We start from the raw sequence: 21,695 nt of genomic DNA on the forward strand, positions 1-21,695 counted from the left end.
ATTAGTTGTATGTGAATAAATATATATTCTTATCAAATACTTTTTTTATCTTTAATTTTATATATTTTGTAGTTCTCGGTTTTATTGACAGTTTTATTCATTTGTGAATAATACATATATATTCACATTTAATTATTACATATATATTCATTTGTGAATATTACATATGTTCACATGCGGATATAATTCTTATATGTTATTCACATATGAATTACAAACTTGCTTAGGACCTCAAAACAATGTTTTTTTCCGAAAAAAATACATTATCACTTATGAATAAAAAGTATGATTAATTTTTTTATAATTTAAGTATCATTCATATATGAATATAGTATATAATATACATAGTATATTCATATTTAAATATTAGACGATGCATTCAATTGTGAATATTACATAGTATATTCACTTGTGAATATTAGATGGTATATTCACTTATGAATATTATATGATATTTTCATATGTGAATATTACATAGTATTACATGGTATATCACATGTGAATTTTACATAGTATATTCACTTGTGAATATAAGATGATATATTCACTTATGAATATTACACAGTATATTCACATATGAATATTACAAGGTGTTTTCACAAATATATATAATTTTTATACGTTATTCACATATGAATAACATACAGACTTGCATATTTGTTTTTTGTTTTAATAATCATATACTGATTCAGGTCAGAAAACATATTCATATGTGAATATAACGTGATAATTTAGTTTATGCATTTCATCAAACAGTTGGAGTGCATACAAGTTAACTTTTTTAAAAATGTTAAAAACATGATACTTCCAATTCAAGTTATCAATTCCAAATCATCATATACTTTCGATTTCGACTTTGAAGCGTGCAATTCCGATTTTCATTTCATTCCAAAAAAAAATTCCGATTTCAATTTTGAAACCTTGAAATCACGATTTCAGATTTCTTTGTAATACTGATAATCAAGCCGCGAACTGTTCCGATTAGAATATATGTTCCAATTTCAAAAGCTTCCGACTTCAGATGCGACATCCTATGTCTGATCGATTTCACATTTTGATTTTGATTTTCGAAAATCCGATTAGGAACCTGTGAGTACCGATTCCGAGTCCTTCAATGTTGATTGTGACTGCGAGTCATGAACTCCAATTCCAATTTCATGAACAACAAAGAAATTCCGATTCCAACTGAGTTCGTTTGTGAATCTGGGAAATTCAAATTCGGAGTATTCAATAAAGAAATCGATGTTACGTATTTGAGATTGAAGGTTATTATCATATTTACAAGTTTGCCACCGTGTCTTTTATGCTTAGATTAAATGAGTGGCTGAGAATGATTCCCCCATTCTCAACCTTTTTTATTTTCTCAATTAAACTTACCTCTATATATATATATATATATATATATATATATATATATATATATATATATATATATATATATATATATATATATATATTCGGGTCTTAAACGGGCGGATAGTACCATACCCATACCCGCCCCGCCCCCACATCGGATATGAAATTTTAACCCCGTCCTCGCCCCGTTACCCGTTAAGACAGATAATACCCGTTCCGTTAGGGTCGGATACCCACGGATACCCGAATCCGCGGGTCGAATTTGCATCACTATCAAAAACGGTGAAGAGGTGGTGTTTGTGCGTTATAACGCCTAAACACGTCCGAAGGCCTTACCATACCCACCAGTTGTAACAAAATTCTTTTTATAAAACGACTTTTGTAATCCCAAACACACCCTAATTTGAGTTTTGCTGCAAATTTTCATGTGGGAAAGCAGCGAGACCTCGCCGCCATGGAAATCGTGGAAGAAGTACAAAATCAACCTACAATTTCCAAAAAAACGTATGAAGCTCGAAGAAATCGTGGAGGAGAGGGGAGAAGATCGACTCAGTTCGTTGCAAGATTGCTTGCTTCTTGAAATCCTCTCTCGTTTACCCTATACAAAAGACGCTATTGGAACAGGTACGCTCTCGAAGCGATGGAAACATCTCTGGACTTGGGTTCCTTCTCTGATTTTCAGTGATCATAATCTTCCGCCGTGGGAGTTCTTTTCGTTCGTCAACAAAACCCTAACTCAATGTCGCCAATTGAAACTCAAGAAATTCGAAGTGTCTATCTTTTATGATATACAATCTGGATCGCAACTCAACAATTGGATTCATTATGCTATAAGATGTAACGTTGAAGAGCTTAATTTAATGATACGTAATGTGGACGAGAGAGATAAGTTTCTGTTAGATCAATGTTTCTTCAACAATTCATGTTTTACAGATCTCACATTAGAAGGCTGCATGTTGAATCCATGTGGGGCTATTAGTTGGAAAAATCTTAGGAGTTTGTGGATTTGTGAAGGGCATTTAAATGAAGATCTGATTGAAAATATAATAGCAGGGAGTCCTGTATTGGAAACTTTGGTATTGGCTTATTGCTATGGTTACAAGCAGCTGCATATTACTTCAACGAGCATTAAGAACTTGGTGGTCCATGGATACTATTTGGATCCTCCTAATTATGAGGATGATGATTTAACCCATATTATTGAAATTAATGCTCCTAATATTTTATCACTAAAAATTGAAGGTAACCTGTGGCAGTGGAAGATTTTGCTGGTAAATGTATCTTCTTTAGTTAAAGCTAACTTAGACTATACAATGTTTGTGTATCATGAGACAATACTTGAAGTGGAAGAAGAGAAGCTTAAAGAACATATACTAAACCTTTCCCATGTGAAAGAGCTTAAAATTGGGTTTTTATGTTCTAAGGTAAATTTGTTTTCCTTTGACTGTTTGTATATCTTTGTAAGAATCATATGATTATTAGTTGTAGTAACTAGTAAGTAGTAGTCTATTGATTATCTTTTGGTAAACTCGTTTCGTGTATACTTGTGCTGAATTCAAAGATTTTTACTTAGAGATGTCACAACTATATATTTGTTTTCCCTATTCATAATTGATGCATTGCATGTTTTCTCATTTTTGTTGTCTTCTCACTTGTATTGTTGTGTTGGTAGGTTGTGTCTCGTTTAGAAGCAAAAGGTTTTGTTTTCCCATCAAATGTGAAGTTTCCTCATGTTCGATCCTCCGCCAGCTTTGCACTCTCACACTGATTCGCTGGAGCTTGGTGATTGGTCAGATGGTTAATTCTTGAGATGGAGTCTGATGTTTTTTTTGATGTTTGTGAAGTCGTGATGCATGCTAGAATGTATGTATTATTGTAATTGTAAATCCGTAATCCGAATTAATAGGTTTTGTTTTGAATGCATACAAGAATGGTTGGAGGTAATGCTTGATATATCTATTCTGTTTTGTAATGGTTTGATGATTTTGTATACATCTTGCAAGTATGCCTTCTATTTCTCATTGAAACTAACAACACAATGGTCCATCAATGGACGAGTCACAAGGTATTCCCTTATGTATATAAGGCTGTGATTGTAGGCTTGTTGCTTTCATCCACATGCCTTGAGGTGAATACTCTGCACATATTATTAAGTAGTTTATCTGATGATCTGAATGGGATCTTACTGTTTGTATGTTCAAAGTTTCAATTATCATGATAATCTATATTAGACTAAACAAAGGATAGAAAAAAAAAGAGAGAAATAACCCTTCAACTATTTTCATCTCTTTTTGTAGAGATTACTTGTGTGGTTGGTCTTGTCCTGTATTTTTATAGAAGTCCTATTCTTAATAATAATGACAATGAATAATATCAGAAGAAAAAAGAGAAAAAAAAACAAGGTGAGTGGTCTAGGGATGTAAACTGGTTTTGGTTCTACTAGAAAATGCGCTATCTAAAAAGGTGTTTGGAATCGGAACTGGCCCGAACCGGAGCGGAACCAAAAGAATCGAAAATCGAAAATGATGGATTGGGGGAATTGGACCGAATACCACTAATCGTTTTTTGTTCGGTTTTTCAGTTAAAAAGTTCATCCCTAGTCCAGAGATGATAGAAAGTTCGAATAAAGCGTAGTTACAAACAATTATGAATTCTACACGATTATAAATGTGACAGGTCTTTTTTTTTTTTTAATAACTTGATTGCCCGATCAAGTCCAAAAAGTCCATTGGATCTGGTTCTTTTTTTCACCTTACCTCTAGTCTAGTATTGAAATGCGAATTTCATGGGGTTAATGATGCTTAAAAGTGGTAAATATTGGACGAGTTCGACACGGAACACAATTTTGGTGTTTATCTTGTGTGTTGAATTCTCTGTGCACTCAAACTCCTTGAAATGTCAAATATCTCTCATATTAAGTTATATCTCCATCTATATAAACATGTGATGAGAAACATATCAAACATATAAAATTCACACAAAAAATTCGTGAGTATTTTTACTATGGATTTAGAGAAAGTTTTTAAGATCAAATAGAAACCCAACTTTGCTTATCAGATCTAACAATCGCTTGACAAGGCCAACAATCTCAATGGAAGCAAATATGTAATCTTTATTCTTATTTAAGTTTCTTTTAACCAAATTCGAAATGTTAAGATCCAAATTTTATGCTTTCATGTTTTAATATACTTATTAAAATTAACTAACACTTATACCCATCAAAAACAGGGTTACCATTGTTTCCACTTTCAACATATCGGGCCAACCGCTACATGAATCTTAATTTCTTTGGAAAAGAATGCCTATACTTCTCGACTATTGTCCTTCCGTTTATTTAACTTAATAAACTTTTCATTAATCTTGATTGTGTCTCATTTGTACAAAATCGTCCTTGAATCACAAGTTACATGATCTGTAATTGTCTAATTGTTTGTCTAATGGATGAGCTCATGATATCCTACGACTCGGAGGTGTTTTCTCTTTTGACATATAAATGTCATATACTCATATTTAACATATAGTGTTTCTCGAAGTTAAATAAGTCCAAATTGGCTAAAGTTCGTTCATTTAGGTTGCAACCTTATTGGATATTTTGCTAGTGTCAAAGCCATGATTGATTAGTATAACTTCATCGCTGTTTTTTTTTTTTTTTCCTAAAATGACTTTCAAACATTCGCTGTAATCAATAATTAGAAAATAGTTCGAACATAGAAAAAATTAGAATTTTACCCGCTGCTGCAACACCCGCAGCGCGTTGCGGCGTCAATAATGTATGTGAGAAGTAGTAAAATGTAAGGTAGCTATGTACATTTGTTAATTATATGTTGAATACATACAAAAGCTTAGTTACCGGAGGTACTACACTTGTTGTTTGCAATTCCATGATGTAGTTATGTGACATCCCATAAATCAAGGTAAAAATTTTCAATTTCAAAACCAAACCAAAAGCCATAATTGTTTACAAAACATAGTTCCTAAATTTCAAATCATAAATTAGAGTATCCCAAAATCAAATCACATAAAATCCGAAGGATGTGCATGATCAAGCCTTCGTCTTACTTCTGTCCTCTGAAGTACCTGAAACCATAACAATCAAATTGTAAGTCAATGCTTAGTGAGTTCTCCCGAAGTACTACATACAACCATACAGGTAACAACATACATATATGAGCCTTTAGCCTGACTGGACCGCCTCACATGGCCTACATCCTATCTGGATCGCTCTCCGGGCCTTCGGCCTGACTAGACTGCCTCTCGGCCTTCAGTCTATCCAGATCGCCCTGGGTATCTTGGCCTTCAGCACAAAGCATGAGGTGAACCCAACCAACCATAACATGTCGACATATACAATACCAATTGATAAGCAACAAGTACATGTAATCATACAGATCTACAGATCTACCAGTTTAACACATACTCAGTGAACACATGTAATCATACAAATCTACCAATCTAACATATCACCAGCATACCATCAATCCATTATACCGGGATACATAATCCAATGGGCCGACATTGATGCCTTCGACCTACATGTACAGTGAGGAAAACTCACCTCAATGTAAGGAAGATAGCTAAACTGAATACTGCTCCAACTAACGGCTCTATGGGTCACCTATACAACACACTGGGACCAAGCCTCAATCTACTATTCAAAATATCCCAAATGACCTAAAGTCAAAATTGGTCAAAGTCAACGGTCAATAGTCAAAGTCAAATCAACTCCAACTGGTCGCCACGCCGTGGCCATCCCTGGCTACGTCGTGACAGCAAAGTGAAAAAGCAGATGACTTTAGCCCAGTCGCCACACCGTGGCGACCTAGGTCCAAAAAGGGGATGAAAACACATAATGGCTTAATCATTAAGCACTTAATCTTGAAGATCTCATGACACACGATTCCAAAAGGGTTTCTAGTACCAAAAGTATCATAAAAATCATGCTTTCAGACATGTATCTCCAGTGCCTGTCTTGAACTCTTATTAGGTCAAAACTATGGGTTTATGACCAAGATTCCATGCATGACACCAAAGCTCACTTTAAATCAGATCCAAGGCACCAAATGCTCTAAGTGACCTGGAGATGCATAAAGTTGCAAGCTTTATGAGATCTCACCACTTAAATCCATCAAGACATGAAGAAAAGGGACAAAATCAAGAGATCTAACAACTTAGCAAGGAAAAGGTTGGATCTTGGACACTCACCAAGGTCCAGGGGATGTGCTAGCTGAAGTAGATGATGCTTGCCAAGTAAACTATCACACCAAGGGTTTCCTTCTTCTTCAAAGATCACCAAAATGCTTTAAGAATGAGTTTGCAATTGCAATGGAGGCTAGGGTTAAGGTTTCTAGGTTCGAGAGGGTGATGGAGGATGAATGATCACGAAACCATAGCCTTAATGTTCTTTATATAGGGTCTAAATCCCAAAAATTAGGGTTTTTCACTAAAACCACCTACCACGCCTTGGCAACCACGCCATGATGGGTCATTTAATCATGCAGTCGAAGACATCGCACCACGTCGTGGTGATGCACCACCATGCCGTGGCCACCCAAATTAAAGTTAATATATAAAAATTCATTCATACCTGGAACGGATGTTACAATTCTTTCTCACTTTAATCATACTTCATCATCGAATTCCTTAACTACAAATAACTTAGGGTAGTGCTCTCACATCTCTGCCTCAAGCTCCCAAGTCCATTCGACACCCTTCCGATGCTGCTACTGGACCTTGACTAATTATACCACCTTGTTGCACAAGGCCTTCGTCTTCTATCCAAAATCGTCACCGGCCTCTCAACATAATTCAGGCAATCATCAAACTGAATATCATCCAAAGGAACCACTGCTGAATCATCAACGATACACTTCTGAAGTTGAGAGACATGGAAGGTGTTGTGAATCCGATTGAGCTCTTCAGACAGATCTAGTCGATAGGCCACCCTGCCTACTCTTTACGCAAAAAGCCCAAAACATAACCTTTCCCATTTTACCCCCCCAGCTTCCATCGAACAATCCAAGGTTTAAATCATTTGTCCAACATCATACACCTCCAATAGAGCCTAAACTTCATTCTGTTGAAGCCCAAGGCCTCCATTTGATCAATTTATTGTCCACAATCCTGAAATAAGTACTTCTCGAAACAAGATGTTACAAGAGAACCGACACTTTGGAGCAAAGATGCGTAGGTATGGAAGAATATGAAAGGAAGAGAACTAGAGAAATACCAAATGAATATTTAGGTAGAAAAGGAGAAAACGGTCCACTAAAATTGAAAAGAGGACCTTTTTTCCACAAAGAACATCGACTTGTATAAGTTTTATAACCAAAGGATCGAAAATGAAAATTAGGAAAAGTTGAAAGGGTGAAAAATCGAAAGAATAGGCCACTAACATTACTATTTGGAATAGATTAGTATTTTACCCGCGCACGTTGTGGCAACAAAAATGGATTTAAGAGGTAGTAGAAAGTTTGTTGTTATTTTTCGAAAGTAGATGAAAATGTTGTTTCTATTTTCATTTCATTTGCGTATATGCCTTCCGATACTACAGACACCATATTATGTAGGAAAAGTTATGTACATTCGTACATTCAAAAATGTTAAAAGTAGAAGAAAATGTTGTTTCTATTTTCATTTCGTTTGAGTATACGTGTCTTCCGATACTACAAGCACCATATTATGTACAAAAAGTTATGTACATTCATACACTCAAGAATTCAATTGCAGTTCCGGTAGGTACCAACGTACAATGATTAGCTAGAATTCTAGGATGTAGTTAAACACCAAAGTTTAAAAAAAATGAGGGGGTGAAAGTGACATTGTAGAATGGTAGAGGGTGGAAAATAAAAGGGGTGAAAATGACATTTTAAAAACTTAAAAGTTAAAAACGTAAAAATGATATTTTAAAAAGTAAAGGATAAGAAAGCTTCATTTTTCAAAATAAGGGTGCAAAATGTAGGTAGGTAGAAAGTTGAGGGTTGAATCAAATGGAAAATAAGAATGTGGAAGTTTTTCAAAATAAGGGTGAAAAATGTAGGTAGGCAGAAAGTTGAAGGGTAAAGAATGGTGAATCAAATAGAAAATAAGAAAATTGGAAGTTTTTCAAAATAAAGGTAGTAAGAAAGTTGAGGGGGTGAAGTGTGGTGAATCGAATGGAAAGTAAGAAAAGTGGAAGGGAGAAAAAAAGGGTACCGACTTTTCTATTTAGAATAATTCTCAGTTTTATAGGGATTGAATTGTAACGATTCAAAGTTTAGGGCCTAAATCAAAACTTCATTTCACAGTTTGTATAGATTTACGCCTAATTCGAGTTTCGTTTCAAATTTTCGGGTGGGAAAGCAGCGAGAGCTTTGTTGCGACAATGGAAATGGTGGAAGAAGGACAAAACCAACCTAAAATTGCTACAAAACGGATAAAGTTTGAAGAAATCATGGAGGTGGGTGGAGGAGATCGAATCACTGCGTTGCCGGATTGCTTGCTTGTTGAAATCCTGTCTCGTTTACCCTCCACAGAGGACGCTATCAGAACAGGTACTCTCTCCAAGCGATGGAAACATCTCTGGACTTCGGTTCCTTCTCTCATTTTCGATGATGATAATCATCCGCGGTTGAATTTCGTTTCGTTAGTCACCAAAACCCTAAATCAATGCCGCCAACAGAAGCTGAAGAAATTCGTAGTGTCTACCATATATGATACTCGATCTGAATCGCAAGTCCACGATTGGATTCACTATGCTATAAATTGTAACGTTGAAGAGCTAAATTTAAAGTTATGGAATGCGGAAGTCATAGCTGATGAGTTTCGGTTAGATCAATTTTTCTTCATCAATTCATGTTTTACTGATCTAAGATTATCAGGCTGCATATTGAATCCAAGTGGGGCGATTAGTTGGAAAAATCTCAGGAGTTTGTTGATATCCGAAGGGAATTTAGATGAAGAATTGATTGAAAATATATTATCGGGGAGTCCTCAATTGGAAACGTTGGTGTTTAATGAATGCTATGGTTACAAGCGGCTTGATATTACTTCAAAGAGCGTTAAGAATTTGGTGTTCAGTGGATACTACTGGGTTCCTCCTGATGATGAATGTGATGATTTGTCCCATATTATTGAAATTAACGCTCCTAATATTTTATCCCTAACAATCGAAGGTGATTTGTTGTTGTGGAAGCTTTTGTTGGTAAATGTGTCTTCTTTAATTGAAGCCAACTTAGATTATACAATGCTTGGGCATCACGAGACAACAGAGTATTCACTTTTTGGGTATCATGCAACAACACTTAAAGACGAAGAAGAGATGCTTGAAGAATTTATACTAAACCTTTCCCATGTCAATGAGCTTAAAATTCGAAGATCCTGTTCTAAGGTAATCTGTCCTTTTTAACAGCACATAAACTCTAATAATTTGCAAAGATCATCAAACCATATACATATACTGATATACATTTCAGAGGTTTTGATTGCAAGTTATAGTTTTGTTTGTCTTTTTGATAATAATGCATTTCATGGCTCTTTTTGTTGTCTTCTCACTTGTATTGTTGTGTTGGTAGGTTGTATCCCGTTTGGAGTTTAAAGGATTTGTTTTTCCATCAAATATCAAGTTTCCTGATGCTATTTATGATTGGTCTGATAGTGATTCAATTGAAAGCGGAGATTGTTATTCAGTTGAGAGTGGAGATTGGTGATGCTTTGAATTCATGATTAGCCATTTTACTTGGTTCTGTTGGGTCATCTCCTTTGGCTTGTGTTGTGGATTTTAAAAATATTGATTCATTGACTGTTTCATGTGTTCTTTCTTTATTTAGCTAATACGTTATTAGTTGTTACTTTAATGCATTTCTTGTACTTTAGAAGCTCTGTTTTTGTCCTTTTCTTTTGGTTATCGGCCTTGAATCATGTTTTGGCTAGACATTGTTAAAGTATCCTAAAAGACATAGATTTGTTACACCACGTTTTGGCTAGACATTGTTAAAGTATCCTAAAAGACATAGATTTGTTACACCACGGGATTTTGAATCGAGTAGTTTATGATTAATGCTTGATTGCTTGTTTTAATTGGCTCTTAAGCTTATTATATGTTGGTGTTAAACCTCTAGTCCATGGTTCTTTGGTTCAAGAATGTAATCTATTTTGTGATAGTTTGATGATTTTGTATGTGCATTTAGGTGTTAAGATTTTAATGTTGTTTCGTTTATTTAATGGAATTAAGGAAATGACTTTCAGTGAGTTATATATAATATATGTATGTTTCGTCGAATTGTCTTCTTCATGGGACTATGATGATTGATTTGCATTCAAAAGGATTTAGGTGAAATTTCTTAATACATGTACAAGTGGGAACATTATTAATTGGATCAATCTTCACTTTGTTCTTTACGTATATCATTGGGCCATCGTTGAACTCTTGAACTCTTAAGGATTTAATAGATTTTTGAACTCTTAAGGATTTAATAGATTGCCACATCACATTATTATACCACATTCTAAACTACCCTACTGTTTAAACCCCAAATTTTATCATACTTAATATAGTTTAATGGATTTTCATATTATCATTCTATTTTTTAATCATTTATCATTTCTTATTATGTATTTATTATTTTACAAATAAGTAAATATTACATAAAATTAAATTTTACTTTCATTAAAAAGTATATATTAGAAATATAAAAAGTCGAAGTCTAAAAATGCAAACCTAAAATATATATTAATAAAAAGTGCGATGATGAAATTGTTAAAAGTTTTCCAAAGGTGATACAAAAAGAAAAGAATGAAGTTTAAAGAAATGCAAGAGGTTGTAAGAAAGAATGTCGAGAGAGCCTTTGGTGTTCTTCAATGATGAAATTGTATGAGGTCCGCAAAGATCTTGGGAACTTAGAAACATAAATATATAATGTATGCATGAATTATATTACATAAATAGATTATGGATGACGAAGGAAATGAAATTAGTCTTTTCAAACAGTTGCACACTAGATGTTGTTGCACATTTCCATAGAAGTACTCTATGCTCTTTCTCCCAAATGAGCTTCATATTTTCATGTATATGTCTTAAACAAAACATACATCGAATATTTTGAAATGCTTTTACAAGTACCGATATGACCCCGTCTTCAAGACCAATATAAACAGTTAGACAAGCAAGATGATACCAAAGTGTGTACCTTCCCAATTAAACGGGTAATGGTTCCGAAAAATGAGAACCGAAGCTGGTGCAAATGGTTCCATACTATAGGAACTGAACCAGTCGCTAGTTCCTATTTTGGAACTGGTAATTCCGTACCCGTTCTAGTCCGAAAAGCGGGTCAAATTCTTCATGGCCATCATTATGGGAAACCAATCCAAAAGCCATTTTGTAGTATACCAAACATCTTAACATGACATTTTTGAAACTATAGTAAATGTGGGTACCTTGCACATACCCTAACTCTTTCATTACTGCATCCATTTCATGAATTGAGAACTCGTATATGTCCAAAAAATTAACGAAAACACCATTGTTGAACCCTAATAGATGTCACTGACGTCTTTGCCACATTGATTTAATGAAAACACCATTGTTAAATCCTAAATGATTATCTTATTTGAAACACCATTGTTAGACCCTAAATGATTATCTTATTATGTTGCTTTAACAAATATGTAAATCGAATCTCGATCTTTAATAGTGTCAAACGTTTGGGAGCTATTGGTAGTCAGCTCAAGTGGTGAGCTCAAGTGGTCTATCTAGTGAGCTTGAGATAGCTCTAGTGAGCTTGAGACAACTCTAATGAGCTTGAGTCAGTTCAACCCAATAACTTAAGTTTCTTGCCCAACTATTTTGGACCAAAGTAAAAAAGTCCATCCTTATTTGTTATGTAATTCTCAGTGAAGAAACGTAGGGTTAGAGTTTGAGAGAAGAACATCACGTATTGTAAAGGGAAAGTGAGGTCAATTGCTTAACCTAATACCAAAGACTCTCTCTTCTGGTGTGGATGTAGGCAAATTTGCTGAACCACGTAAATCTCTTGTTTCTTTCTCTATTTACTTTCATTACTTGGTTGTTGTCATTATTTGATTTTGGGTCCAAAGGGAAAAAATGGGAATATAAGATACATAACGTTAGTTGTTGTTTTTCTTTTGATTTCTGCATTGTTTTTGCTACAACAACAATTGGTATTAGAGCTTAATATCAAATTCGGGTGGTAGAGCTTGGATTTGAGGTATTTAGGTGGTATTTTGTGTTCTGCACACAAGGTGTTTGATAAAAGTCCCGAGAGAGGCAAATTCTGAAACAAGCGGGTAAATGACATCTACGAGCGGAACGGTTAAAGTTAGGAAGTATGAATTAAAGAAGTTCAATGGGAAGAATGATTTTTCTTAATGGGGGATGAAAATGAAAAACTTACTAATCTCACAAAAGTTACATAAGGCTTTGGTGGGTAAGAGAATGAAGCTTAAAGATATGTCCGATGAGGATTAGGAGGAGTTAGTTCCTGAAGCACGGGCATCGATCACTTTATGCCTTAAAAGAGATGTTGCTTTCTTGGTAGGTAATGAGGAATCGACAGCCGCAATATGGGAAAAGTTGGAGGCAAATTTCATGACGAAAACTCTAACAAACATGATCTATTTGAAGTCCAAGTTGTTTACTTGTAAAATGGATGGAGGTTCTTCAATCCGGGAACACATCAGTAAATTTGATAGGTGTATTTCAGATTTAAAAGACGTTGATGTGAAGGTAGAAGATGAGGATCAAGCTCTTTTACTACTTATTTCGTTGCCAAAGTCATATGAGAATCTTGTACAAACATTAATGCTTGTGGGTAATAGTCTTACGATAGATAAGACTAGAATGTCAGTTCTAGCGGATGATCTTCGAAAGATTGCAACTGTTGACATGTCTGCTACTAGTGGAAACAAAGACCAGGCACAATGACTGTTTGCAAGAGGTAGAAGTAATGAGAGAGGAAAAGGAAAAGAGGAAAGTCTAGATCTAAATCTAGATGTCTTGCAGAAAGGCGGTGTTTCAAGTATAGCGAACTTGGGTATTACAAAGCAAATTGTCCCAACAAGAGAGTAGGATGGAACAAAGACAAGAACAACAACAACAACGGAAATGCATAAGAGAAGCAAGAAGCTACTTACGGCTCAGGAGAAGGAAGTAACGATGATTGTTACTTTGTCACTTCTGATGAAGAAATCTCTGGTAAATGGATTCTTGATTCAGGTTGCTCTTATCATATGTGCCCAAATAGGAAGTGGTTTACTAACTATAGAAGCATAAATGGTGGAACCGTGGTAATGGGGAATAATCATTCCTGCAAAACGGTTAGACTTCATTCTATTAGAATCAAAATGCATGATGGAGTGGTCAGAACTTTTTTGGATGTAAGACATGTCCCTGAGTTACGAAAGAATCTCATTTACCAGTGGGTGTAAGATAATTACATGGGAAGGAGTTTGAGGTTCTTTGGTTGTAATGAAAGGTACTCGTAAAGGAAACCTTTATGCTCTTTCGGGTACAACGATGAAAAATGATGTGGCAGTTGGAACAAATGGTAGTGGTGGTGACCCATGTAAAAGCACTCGTTTATTACATAGACGGCTTGGGCATATGTCTGAAAAGGGTCTTGATCTACATGGTAAAGAAGGTTTGTTGAAGAATTTTAAGAAGCCTTGCATGGATTTTTGTGAGCATTGTGTGTGTACGGTAAAGCACACCGGGTTTAGTTCAAGTCAAGCAAACACAACAACAGAGGAATTTGAGATGTTCAAGTCTCAGGTAGTTGATATAGAACCTAAAGCCAACAAGGTTCTAGTCGTGTTCACGAGGAAGATCATGGTGGTATTCACGAGGTTATTGAACATGAGATGGTTCAGCAAGAAAATGTACACGAACCAGATGAACAAGAGCTTGGGGACAATTCGGTATCTACTAGGCCGAGAAGAGCATATAAGAAACTTCTAAAGTTGGGGTCTGATCAACCCTTGAATCACTACGGACATGCAAATTTGGTTGAGTATGTCTCCTTCAAGGAAGATGAGTCGGTCTCCTTCAAGGAAGCTATTTAGAATGGAAATATTAAGAGTTGGTTGGTTGCGATGGAAGAAGAGATGGAGCCTCTTCGGAAGAACCAAACATGGGAGGTGGTCCCATTGCCTGTAGGGAAGAAAGCTATTGGCTATGAGTGGGTGTACAAGAGAAAGGAGGATCCTTATGAACTCGGTGGTACACGGTACAAGGCAAGACTAGTAGTAAAGGGATTTTCACAAAAGGAGGGAGTAGACTACAATGAGATATTTTCTACGGTAGTGAAACATACTTCCATTTGGGTGTTGTTGAGTATTGTTGCTCATGGTGATTTGGAGCTGGAACAACACAATGTAAAAACTGCTTTCTTGCATGGAGAATTGTATGATGAAATTTATATGCATCAAACTGAGGGATTCAAGTTTGTTAATAAGGAAAGTCAAGTATGTCGCTAGAAGAAATCACTATATGGATTGAAGCAATCTCCTCGACAGTGGTACAAGCGATTTGACTCTTTCATGCTGAAGCATGGGTTCTCCAGAAGTCTGTATGATTGTTGTGTTTACATGCGGAAGCCTCATGGAGGTGATTATATTTATCTTCGTTTATATGTGGATGACATTGAGGTTTGTTCGGGAAATGCTAAGGAAGGTATGAGTTGATTATTGTTTTTATTCGGTTTGTATTTTGAAGTCAAAAGGTATTTTGGTAATATGCCAGATCGGGCTTTTATGGAAATTGGAGATTTGTTCGTGAAATGGTAAGGCAGGTATGAGTTGATTAGAGTGTAGAGCTTCTCGTTACCTTTTCATAGATATATGGATCGCCGGAATCGGATTTATATCGAAGAACTTATGGCCTTTAGAGTGCTTAAGGGTTTAAGATGAAACCCTAGTATGCGGGGCGTACCTAGGGAATACGCGGGGTGTACTGGTGCCAAGGGCATTACGTTGGGCATAATGTGGTGTACGCTTAGCGTACTGCGAGGTTTTGGTCGGGGTGCGAGACCTCGTATGCTGGGGGTACGAGGGAAAAGTGAAAACCCTAATTCTTGGAGTTGTACCCTATATAATCTCATTAAGTCTTTTTGGTTGGCCCCTTTTACCAGCCTCCAAGTCCCCAAACCCTAGAAATCATTCCTTAGCCTCCATGGTGGTGTTTTTTAGCTCATTATGTGTATCTTGGTGTTTTTGGGTCATTTCCAAGAAGATGGAGTTTGGTGCAAGGTTGTGGATCAAGGAAGAGTTTGTGGATCTTGTTTATGTTCTTCATTTCCAACATGTTCTATACATTCTTTAAGAAGTAGATCTGTGGTCTGGACTCCTGGTCTTGAACATTAAGAGCTTAAGAAGGGTTTTGGCTTAATAGATTAGTACGCTTGGCGTACATGTATGTACGCACCACGTACAAGCCAAATAGCGAGTACGCTTAGCGTACAACTGAGTACGCCCCGCGTACTCAGTCAGGTGGGTTTTTGCTTTTGGGCTTCGTGGTTGGGCTTCCTTTTTGGGCTTGGGTGTTTGAGTTCTTAATGGGCCATCTGAGTATAGGTGTTTTGGACTAGAAAATTGATTGGGCTTTAGGGTATGGCCCATGTAAGGGTTTGGGCCCAATTTGGAAAATTAGGCCATATTTCGGCCTTGGTTGATTATTTGGCTTTTGGGCCTTTCAAACTGTGACTTTGAGCCTTATTCTTGGACCAAGCTAGGTTAGGGGTAAAATTGTCCTTTTACCCCGAGTATGGATTATGGTTATGGAGTGGAACCCAATTGTTAATTGGGTGTTGTTTTGTTATTAATAGTTCGACGATCTGTCAGCCAACAGCCAAGGATCTTTATGTTTCGACAGTACGGGGTGAGTCTCCTCACTGGGTTTAGCGGGTCGAAGGCACCAATGTCGTCCTATGGTTTATATGTTAGGATGCTAGATGTGTGTGCAACTTTTGCATGTATTTTATGATGGAATGTTTAGCGGGCAAGGCCCAATGCCTGGCGGGACCTGATGAGTATATTGAATGGTAGTTATAAGTATCTGTTTTTATGCTTACTGGGCAAGGCTGGATGACTGTATGGTATGTTATACTATTTGTGATTATTGCATGTGTTAGTAAGGTTATATGTTTATATGATTATATGGTTATATGATTATGTGTGTATCGGGCGGGGCCCAATGTCAGTCGGGGCTTGGTGATTGATAGGTCTATAATCCGAGCAGGGGTCGATGCCGGGCGGGGCCCGAGGCCGAGTGAGAATCGAGACCGGGTGAAGCCCGATGGAGGGCGTGGGCTCAATATGTGATTTATGTATGTATGGTATGAGATATCTTGGTGAACTCACTAAGGTTTGTGCTTACAGTTTTCAGTTTATGTTTTAGGAACTTCGGATTTTCATATGGAAGAGCTCGGGATTATTGTAGAGCACACACCATATGTTTCTGCATTCCGCAATTTACTCTGATTTGATGATGATTTGCTAAATCTTGATTACCTTGGTTTTATGGAAATGATATGTATTAACGATTTATTAATCTAAAAATGAAAATTTTATGTCATTATGAGTGGGACGTTACAAGTTGGTATCAGATCCTTGGTTTGAGGGATTCGGACATGCTCTCGGGTGTGTCTGAACTCAATGAAGATTTGGTAAAGTTTTTCAAAAATGAAAGAAAAACGATTTAAAAAGAAAAAAAGAACAAGTTTTCTAATACAAGAAGGGGTGTGGTGCTAGTAATCGACCAAGCTCAAGTAAGTTTCTCCCAAAATACCCATACATGATATCTGGTATTATTTGATTTATGAATATGTGAATCACATGCTAGTTAGGGCTAAGGATCTGCTCAGTTTTTGCATGATAGAATGCTAGGAGAGATGCCTTGTATGGCTATTGTATGAGCTTATAGAGTTGCATGCTAGTTATGATTAGCTAGTGATAGGGTGGCTTGTTATTTGATGCTTGGTAGCCTAGGAAGCATGGGATGCTGGATTGGGTTGATTTGGATGTGTAAGGAAATCAGTAGCAGGAGTGGGAGCTCCTAGTATGAGTTATAGTATGTGGGATTGGAGTGCTACTGCTCGAATGCTTCTTGCTTTGTGCTTTGTGGAACTCTCAGGTGACGGGAGTTAGCTACTAAGTGGGTATGTCAGGTCACATATGACAAAGGTTGAATAATCTCAGAGTGATGGACTTGACCTTATTACGCAACTCTTGTCTGAATCCAACCATTGTAGGGATGAGTCTGTTACTCGAAGGATTATCTAAGCTTTGTTTCATATGATTGTATTCATGAGGTGGGTGACTGACATTATGGGGAGTTCTTCAGCAGCTGATGGCAGGGTGAGGTCGGGAACCTAGGAAAGCCTAGGGATTGCTTCAGTGGGTTCTGTTGTACGGGTTAGCAAGTGTTGGTGTATGGATTTGAGAAGGTGACTTAGAGGATTCGGGAGGATTCTTGAGGAAAGTATGGATAGGTGTGGAAGGTAGTATTGGACCCATACTACTGAAAGCACAAGATCCATACTTGAATCGATGGGAGTCATGGAAAATCCAGGAAGCCTGTGGGATGAGGATTCTTGGGAATATTCAGATCTGTTGCATGTTGTTTCGGTATGGTGTTGAGCACTTAGGAATGTGTTTCAGATGTTGGTTCCAGCCCAGGAGCAGGTGCTGAGTCGATCGATGCGCGGATGCAGGAGTTCATCTCATCGGAGATTACTCATGGTATTTTGGATTGGACCCCGGTGGTCTTTGGTTCAGTCAAGGAAGGGAATTTGGAGTTCTTGGATGGTCATCTCGGGGCCTTTCGGGCCAAGTTTGTTGCAGGGTAGTTGGGGGCTCATCTGGAGCACAAAGCTTTTGGATCTCTAGAATCCTTCAGGAAGAAGGATCCTATCGTTAGTCCTTGTTATGTGGAATTGGAGGGGATTTTTGCACCATGTCCTCGGGATGGTCGGGGTAACTCAGGAGGAGGAACTCAGGATTCCTTATGATGCTTTTGCAAGTATGTTATCTTCTGTTTTCTTCTGGGTTGTTATCGGGAATTTGTATTGCATTGGAATTTTGCTGGGGTTTGGGTAAGTTATATCTCAGGTTGGTTCTCTGATATTGTTTGGATTATATTATCAAGGATTACGATATGCCATTCTGCATGCTGAGAGTCTTCGATGAATCTTTAAAGGGTTGTATTTTGTTGGGCGGGTTCCAGCATGTTCAGTTGTTGATCTGGGTCTTTGTCGGGATCAATTCAGGGGTGTTGTTTGGAAGATCTTTGGTCAAGTGTCAGTGGTTTTATCATCTGTTCTGGTATGATTGGCGGTTGCCTATGAAAGAAATTTTGGGTTCAAACCCTAGTGTTGCTCGGAGAGGAGCGGTAGCAGGAAGATGGTGGTGTCAGTTGCAAGAGTTGTTTGGTCATTGGATGTGTCAGGAGAGTTGTATTTTCGCATGGATTGTAGTCGGTTAGAGTTCAGTAATTCTTTGAGAATGGGTATTAGGGTGAATATTCGTCAGTGCATGGAAAGGGTTATGGTTTCTAGTCGCCAATATAAGAACTCAATAAATTGGTAAGGTATCACGGGAGGTGATTTGGGTTATTAGACGAGTTAAGATTTCAAAATTATTCTTCAGGATTTCAGGAATTGGGCGATCATTGAGTTTGGCTAACAATGGAACGTTAGTATTGATTAGCGTAGATCATATGCGATTCATACTATATAAGGTTGATGTTTGTCGGCTTGGGAATCCATGGGATTTATGGGATGAGAGAGAGCTTTGTCAAATCCAAAAAGGGGGAGAATCGATCAGAATTCCGGGAGTTCAATCGAGTGTGGAACTAGGGCATGTTTCACAACCTGGTCAGGAGGGAGATGACCCAAGTGGCTGTTTAGATTGAGGATATGTAAGTGGGAGTTTAGGAAACTTCCAACCGTTGGTCGACGCCTTCTTTATTATGTATAACAGGCTTGTGGTTGAGTCCAGGTTGAGGGCTTTCAAATTCGAGGTATGACCCGAACACCTGATTGGATGCAGTTGGATGTAGGTTTCGGCTCAGGATGCATGGGGTTGTGATGGGTAGGGTGTGGTTAGGCCATGGGTGGTAACCCTGGTTGGGTTGTAGTGTTGTAAGGTTGCGATGGGATCGTAGCATTCACCAGTTTGAGGTAGACTATCGTTGGAGGTGGTCATGAGCGTAAAGGGGGGAATCGGTTCGTTCCTTGGGCACGCCGACCAGGATTGTCGAGGAGTATTTCTCTATTTGAGTTAAGGACCATTGGGGTCTGAGGCGGAGTCGGGCCTGTGTAGCTCTAGACGGGTGGGACCCGTGGGCGAGGTCGCTCCGTGGTATAGTTGGATGTGACCCGTGGGCGAGGCCTGTGTGATTATAGCAATACAGGTGGGACATGGTGGAGACTGTTGGGTCAAGGTTTTGGGATCTTGAGTTGCAGGAGTAAGCGGGTGGTCAGTGTGTGACGCAGAGGGGTTTATAGGCTGGGTAGCCTCGTGATTTGGGAACCTGGTGGTGGGACCAGGTGCAAGACTGGTAGTCTCAACGATGGTTGGGAACCTTTATATCTTGGTCTAGTGAGGGGTTGTCGTGAATCAGAAGGTTTTGGGTGAAATGCAAGAGCAGATCCGTGGATCTCGGGTTATGGGTTAAGTATCAGGTTGGATTTTTGGGTGAGATCTCGAGTTGAGAATCACGAGTGTTTATGTGCAGGATTTTCTTTTCATGGGATAAGAATTTAGGGTATCTATATGCCGAGTGCATCAATTGAAGGGTTCAAGGGTAAGGAATCGATTCAGTTTTGGTGATAGATCAAGCTCTTCTGATGGTGTCTTGGATTGGTTCTATCTGTGAAGGGCATCAAGATAAGTCAAGGTGGTGTTATTGATTTGGAATTCATGTGTGGAGTAGCTTGTTATTCGGAGGAAGTATAGGTCACTTGCAGTTGGGATTGGATAATCTCAGAGTAAATGATTTGATCATGTTGCACAGCTCTCGTCTGAGTCTAACCGTTGCAGTGATAAGTCTTCTATTCGAAGGATTATCTGAGCCTTTTGTCAAGTATAAGTGTTATGCACATATAATTGGTCTGTGTTTATGTTTTCTAATAGGAACTTCAAGTTATCAGAAGTTGAATAGTCGGTTGGAAGATAAGTGGAATGGATTAAGCAATGGTTCAGTATGGGCGGTCTGTTAGGGAGTCAGACCAGCTCGAGTCTTTAGGTTTCAGTTTGAGTAGATGTGGTTATTTTGCGAGGGATTATTTTCAGGTGGAGAAAGGATTCGTTCATCTTCGAGTTGGAGAGCCCTGCTAGGGTTGGATTCGGTTGCCTTAGGAAGGTTGTGGTATGCTCGGGGTTATGGCTGTGTTGCTCAGGTTGTTTGGCGTGTCGGGAATGGTAAAGAATGATTTCGAGGACGAAATCTAATTTAAGTGGGGGAGAGTTGTAACGCCCTGCTTCGAATCGTTTCCCATTGCGGGGTGGTGATCAAGGATTGTGTATTATTAGACTTAGGACCCTTGAGGAATTGAGTTTTGGGCTTACTTGGAGGTGGATGATGTAATTTGGATGATCCGGGTATTCGGTTTGTGTTTTGGAGTCAAAGGGTATTTTGGTATTATGCCATCTCGGGCTTTTATTGACATTAGAGGTTTGTTCGGGAAATTATAAGGCAGGTACGAGTTGATTAGAGTGTAGAGCTTCTCGTTACCTTTTCATGGATATATGGATTGTCGGAATCGGATTTATAGCGAAGAAGTTATGGCCTTCGGAGTGCTTAAAGGTTTAAAAGGAAACCCTAGTACGTGGGACATACCTAGGGAGTTCGCGGGGCGTATTGTTGCGAAGGGCATTACGTTGGGCGTAATGTGGTGTACGCTTAGCGTACTACGAGGGTTTGGTCGGGGATGCAAGACCTCGTACGCTGGGTGTACGAGGAGTATGCGGGGCGTACGAGGGAAAAGTGAAAACCCTAATTCTTGGAGCTGTACCCTATATAATCTCATTAATTCTTTTTGGTTGGCCCCTTTTACCAGCCTCCAACTCCCCAAACCCTAGAAATCTTCCCTTAGCCTCCACGGTGGTGTTTTTGAGCTCATTATGTGCATCTTGGTGTTTTTGGGTCATTTCCAAGAAGATGGAGTTTGGTGCAAGGTTGTGGATCAAGGAAGAGCTTGTGGATCCTGTTTATGTGCTTCATTTGCATATTGTTTGAGGTAAAAAACTTTGATCTTGTTCATTGTTGGCTTAGATATAGTTTGTATGAGTTTTGGTTCATTTTGGGTCCCAAGAATGAGATCTAGTGGTTTGGTACCACTCCAGGAGCA

At 38.0% G+C, this 21,695-nt stretch overlaps 3 protein-coding genes across 3 annotated transcripts in view; all 3 read left to right on the forward strand.

Moving 5' to 3' along the window:
* Nucleotides 1–1,680: 1,680 nt before the first annotated feature.
* LOC145123559 (F-box protein At5g03100-like) lies at nucleotides 1,681–3,328 on the forward strand. Its single transcript, XM_079058767.1, has 2 exons — nucleotides 1,681–2,780; nucleotides 3,029–3,328. Exons 1-2 carry the CDS (start codon nucleotides 1,782–1,784, stop codon nucleotides 3,122–3,124), a joined length of 1,095 nt encoding a protein of 364 aa, XP_078914893.1. The 5' UTR covers nucleotides 1,681–1,781; the 3' UTR covers nucleotides 3,125–3,328.
* Nucleotides 3,329–8,694: 5,366 nt separating this feature from the next.
* LOC145125472 (F-box protein At5g03100-like) lies at nucleotides 8,695–10,208 on the forward strand. The gene is made up of 2 exons (XM_079060930.1): nucleotides 8,695–9,721; nucleotides 9,906–10,208. Exons 1-2 carry the CDS (start codon nucleotides 8,717–8,719, stop codon nucleotides 10,038–10,040), a joined length of 1,140 nt encoding a protein of 379 aa, XP_078917056.1. The 5' UTR covers nucleotides 8,695–8,716; the 3' UTR covers nucleotides 10,041–10,208.
* A 4,231-nt stretch (nucleotides 10,209–14,439) lies between these two features.
* Nucleotides 14,440–21,695, forward strand: part of LOC145126604 (F-box protein At5g03100-like) — a 69,939-nt gene continuing 62,683 nt past the window's right edge. The window contains exon 1 of the mRNA XM_079061938.1: nucleotides 14,440–14,811. Within this exon, the coding sequence (XP_078918064.1) occupies nucleotides 14,440–14,811 (372 nt within the window). The remainder of the gene's footprint in view (nucleotides 14,812–21,695) is intronic.

Source organism: Lactuca virosa, chromosome 7 (genome assembly GCF_052849685.1).
Source record: "Lactuca virosa cultivar CGN04683 chromosome 7, Lactuca_virosa_CGN04683_v6, whole genome shotgun sequence".
In the NCBI taxonomy this organism is placed as follows: Eukaryota; Viridiplantae; Streptophyta; class Magnoliopsida; order Asterales; family Asteraceae; genus Lactuca; species Lactuca virosa.

Excerpts from the sequence above, each read along its gene's own strand:
- LOC145123559 (XM_079058767.1), top strand. The coding sequence starts at position 1,782 with ATGTGGGAAAGCAGCGAGACCTCGCCGCCATGGAAATCGTGGAAGAAG. Across the intron at positions 2,781-3,028 it reads TTGGGTTTTTATGTTCTAAG|GTTGTGTCTCGTTTAGAAGC; the intron begins GTAAATTTGTTT and ends TTGTGTTGGTAG.
- LOC145125472 (XM_079060930.1), top strand. The coding sequence starts at position 8,717 with ATGGAAATGGTGGAAGAAGGACAAAACCAACCTAAAATTGCTACAAAA. Across the intron at positions 9,722-9,905 it reads TTCGAAGATCCTGTTCTAAG|GTTGTATCCCGTTTGGAGTT; the intron begins GTAATCTGTCCT and ends TTGTGTTGGTAG.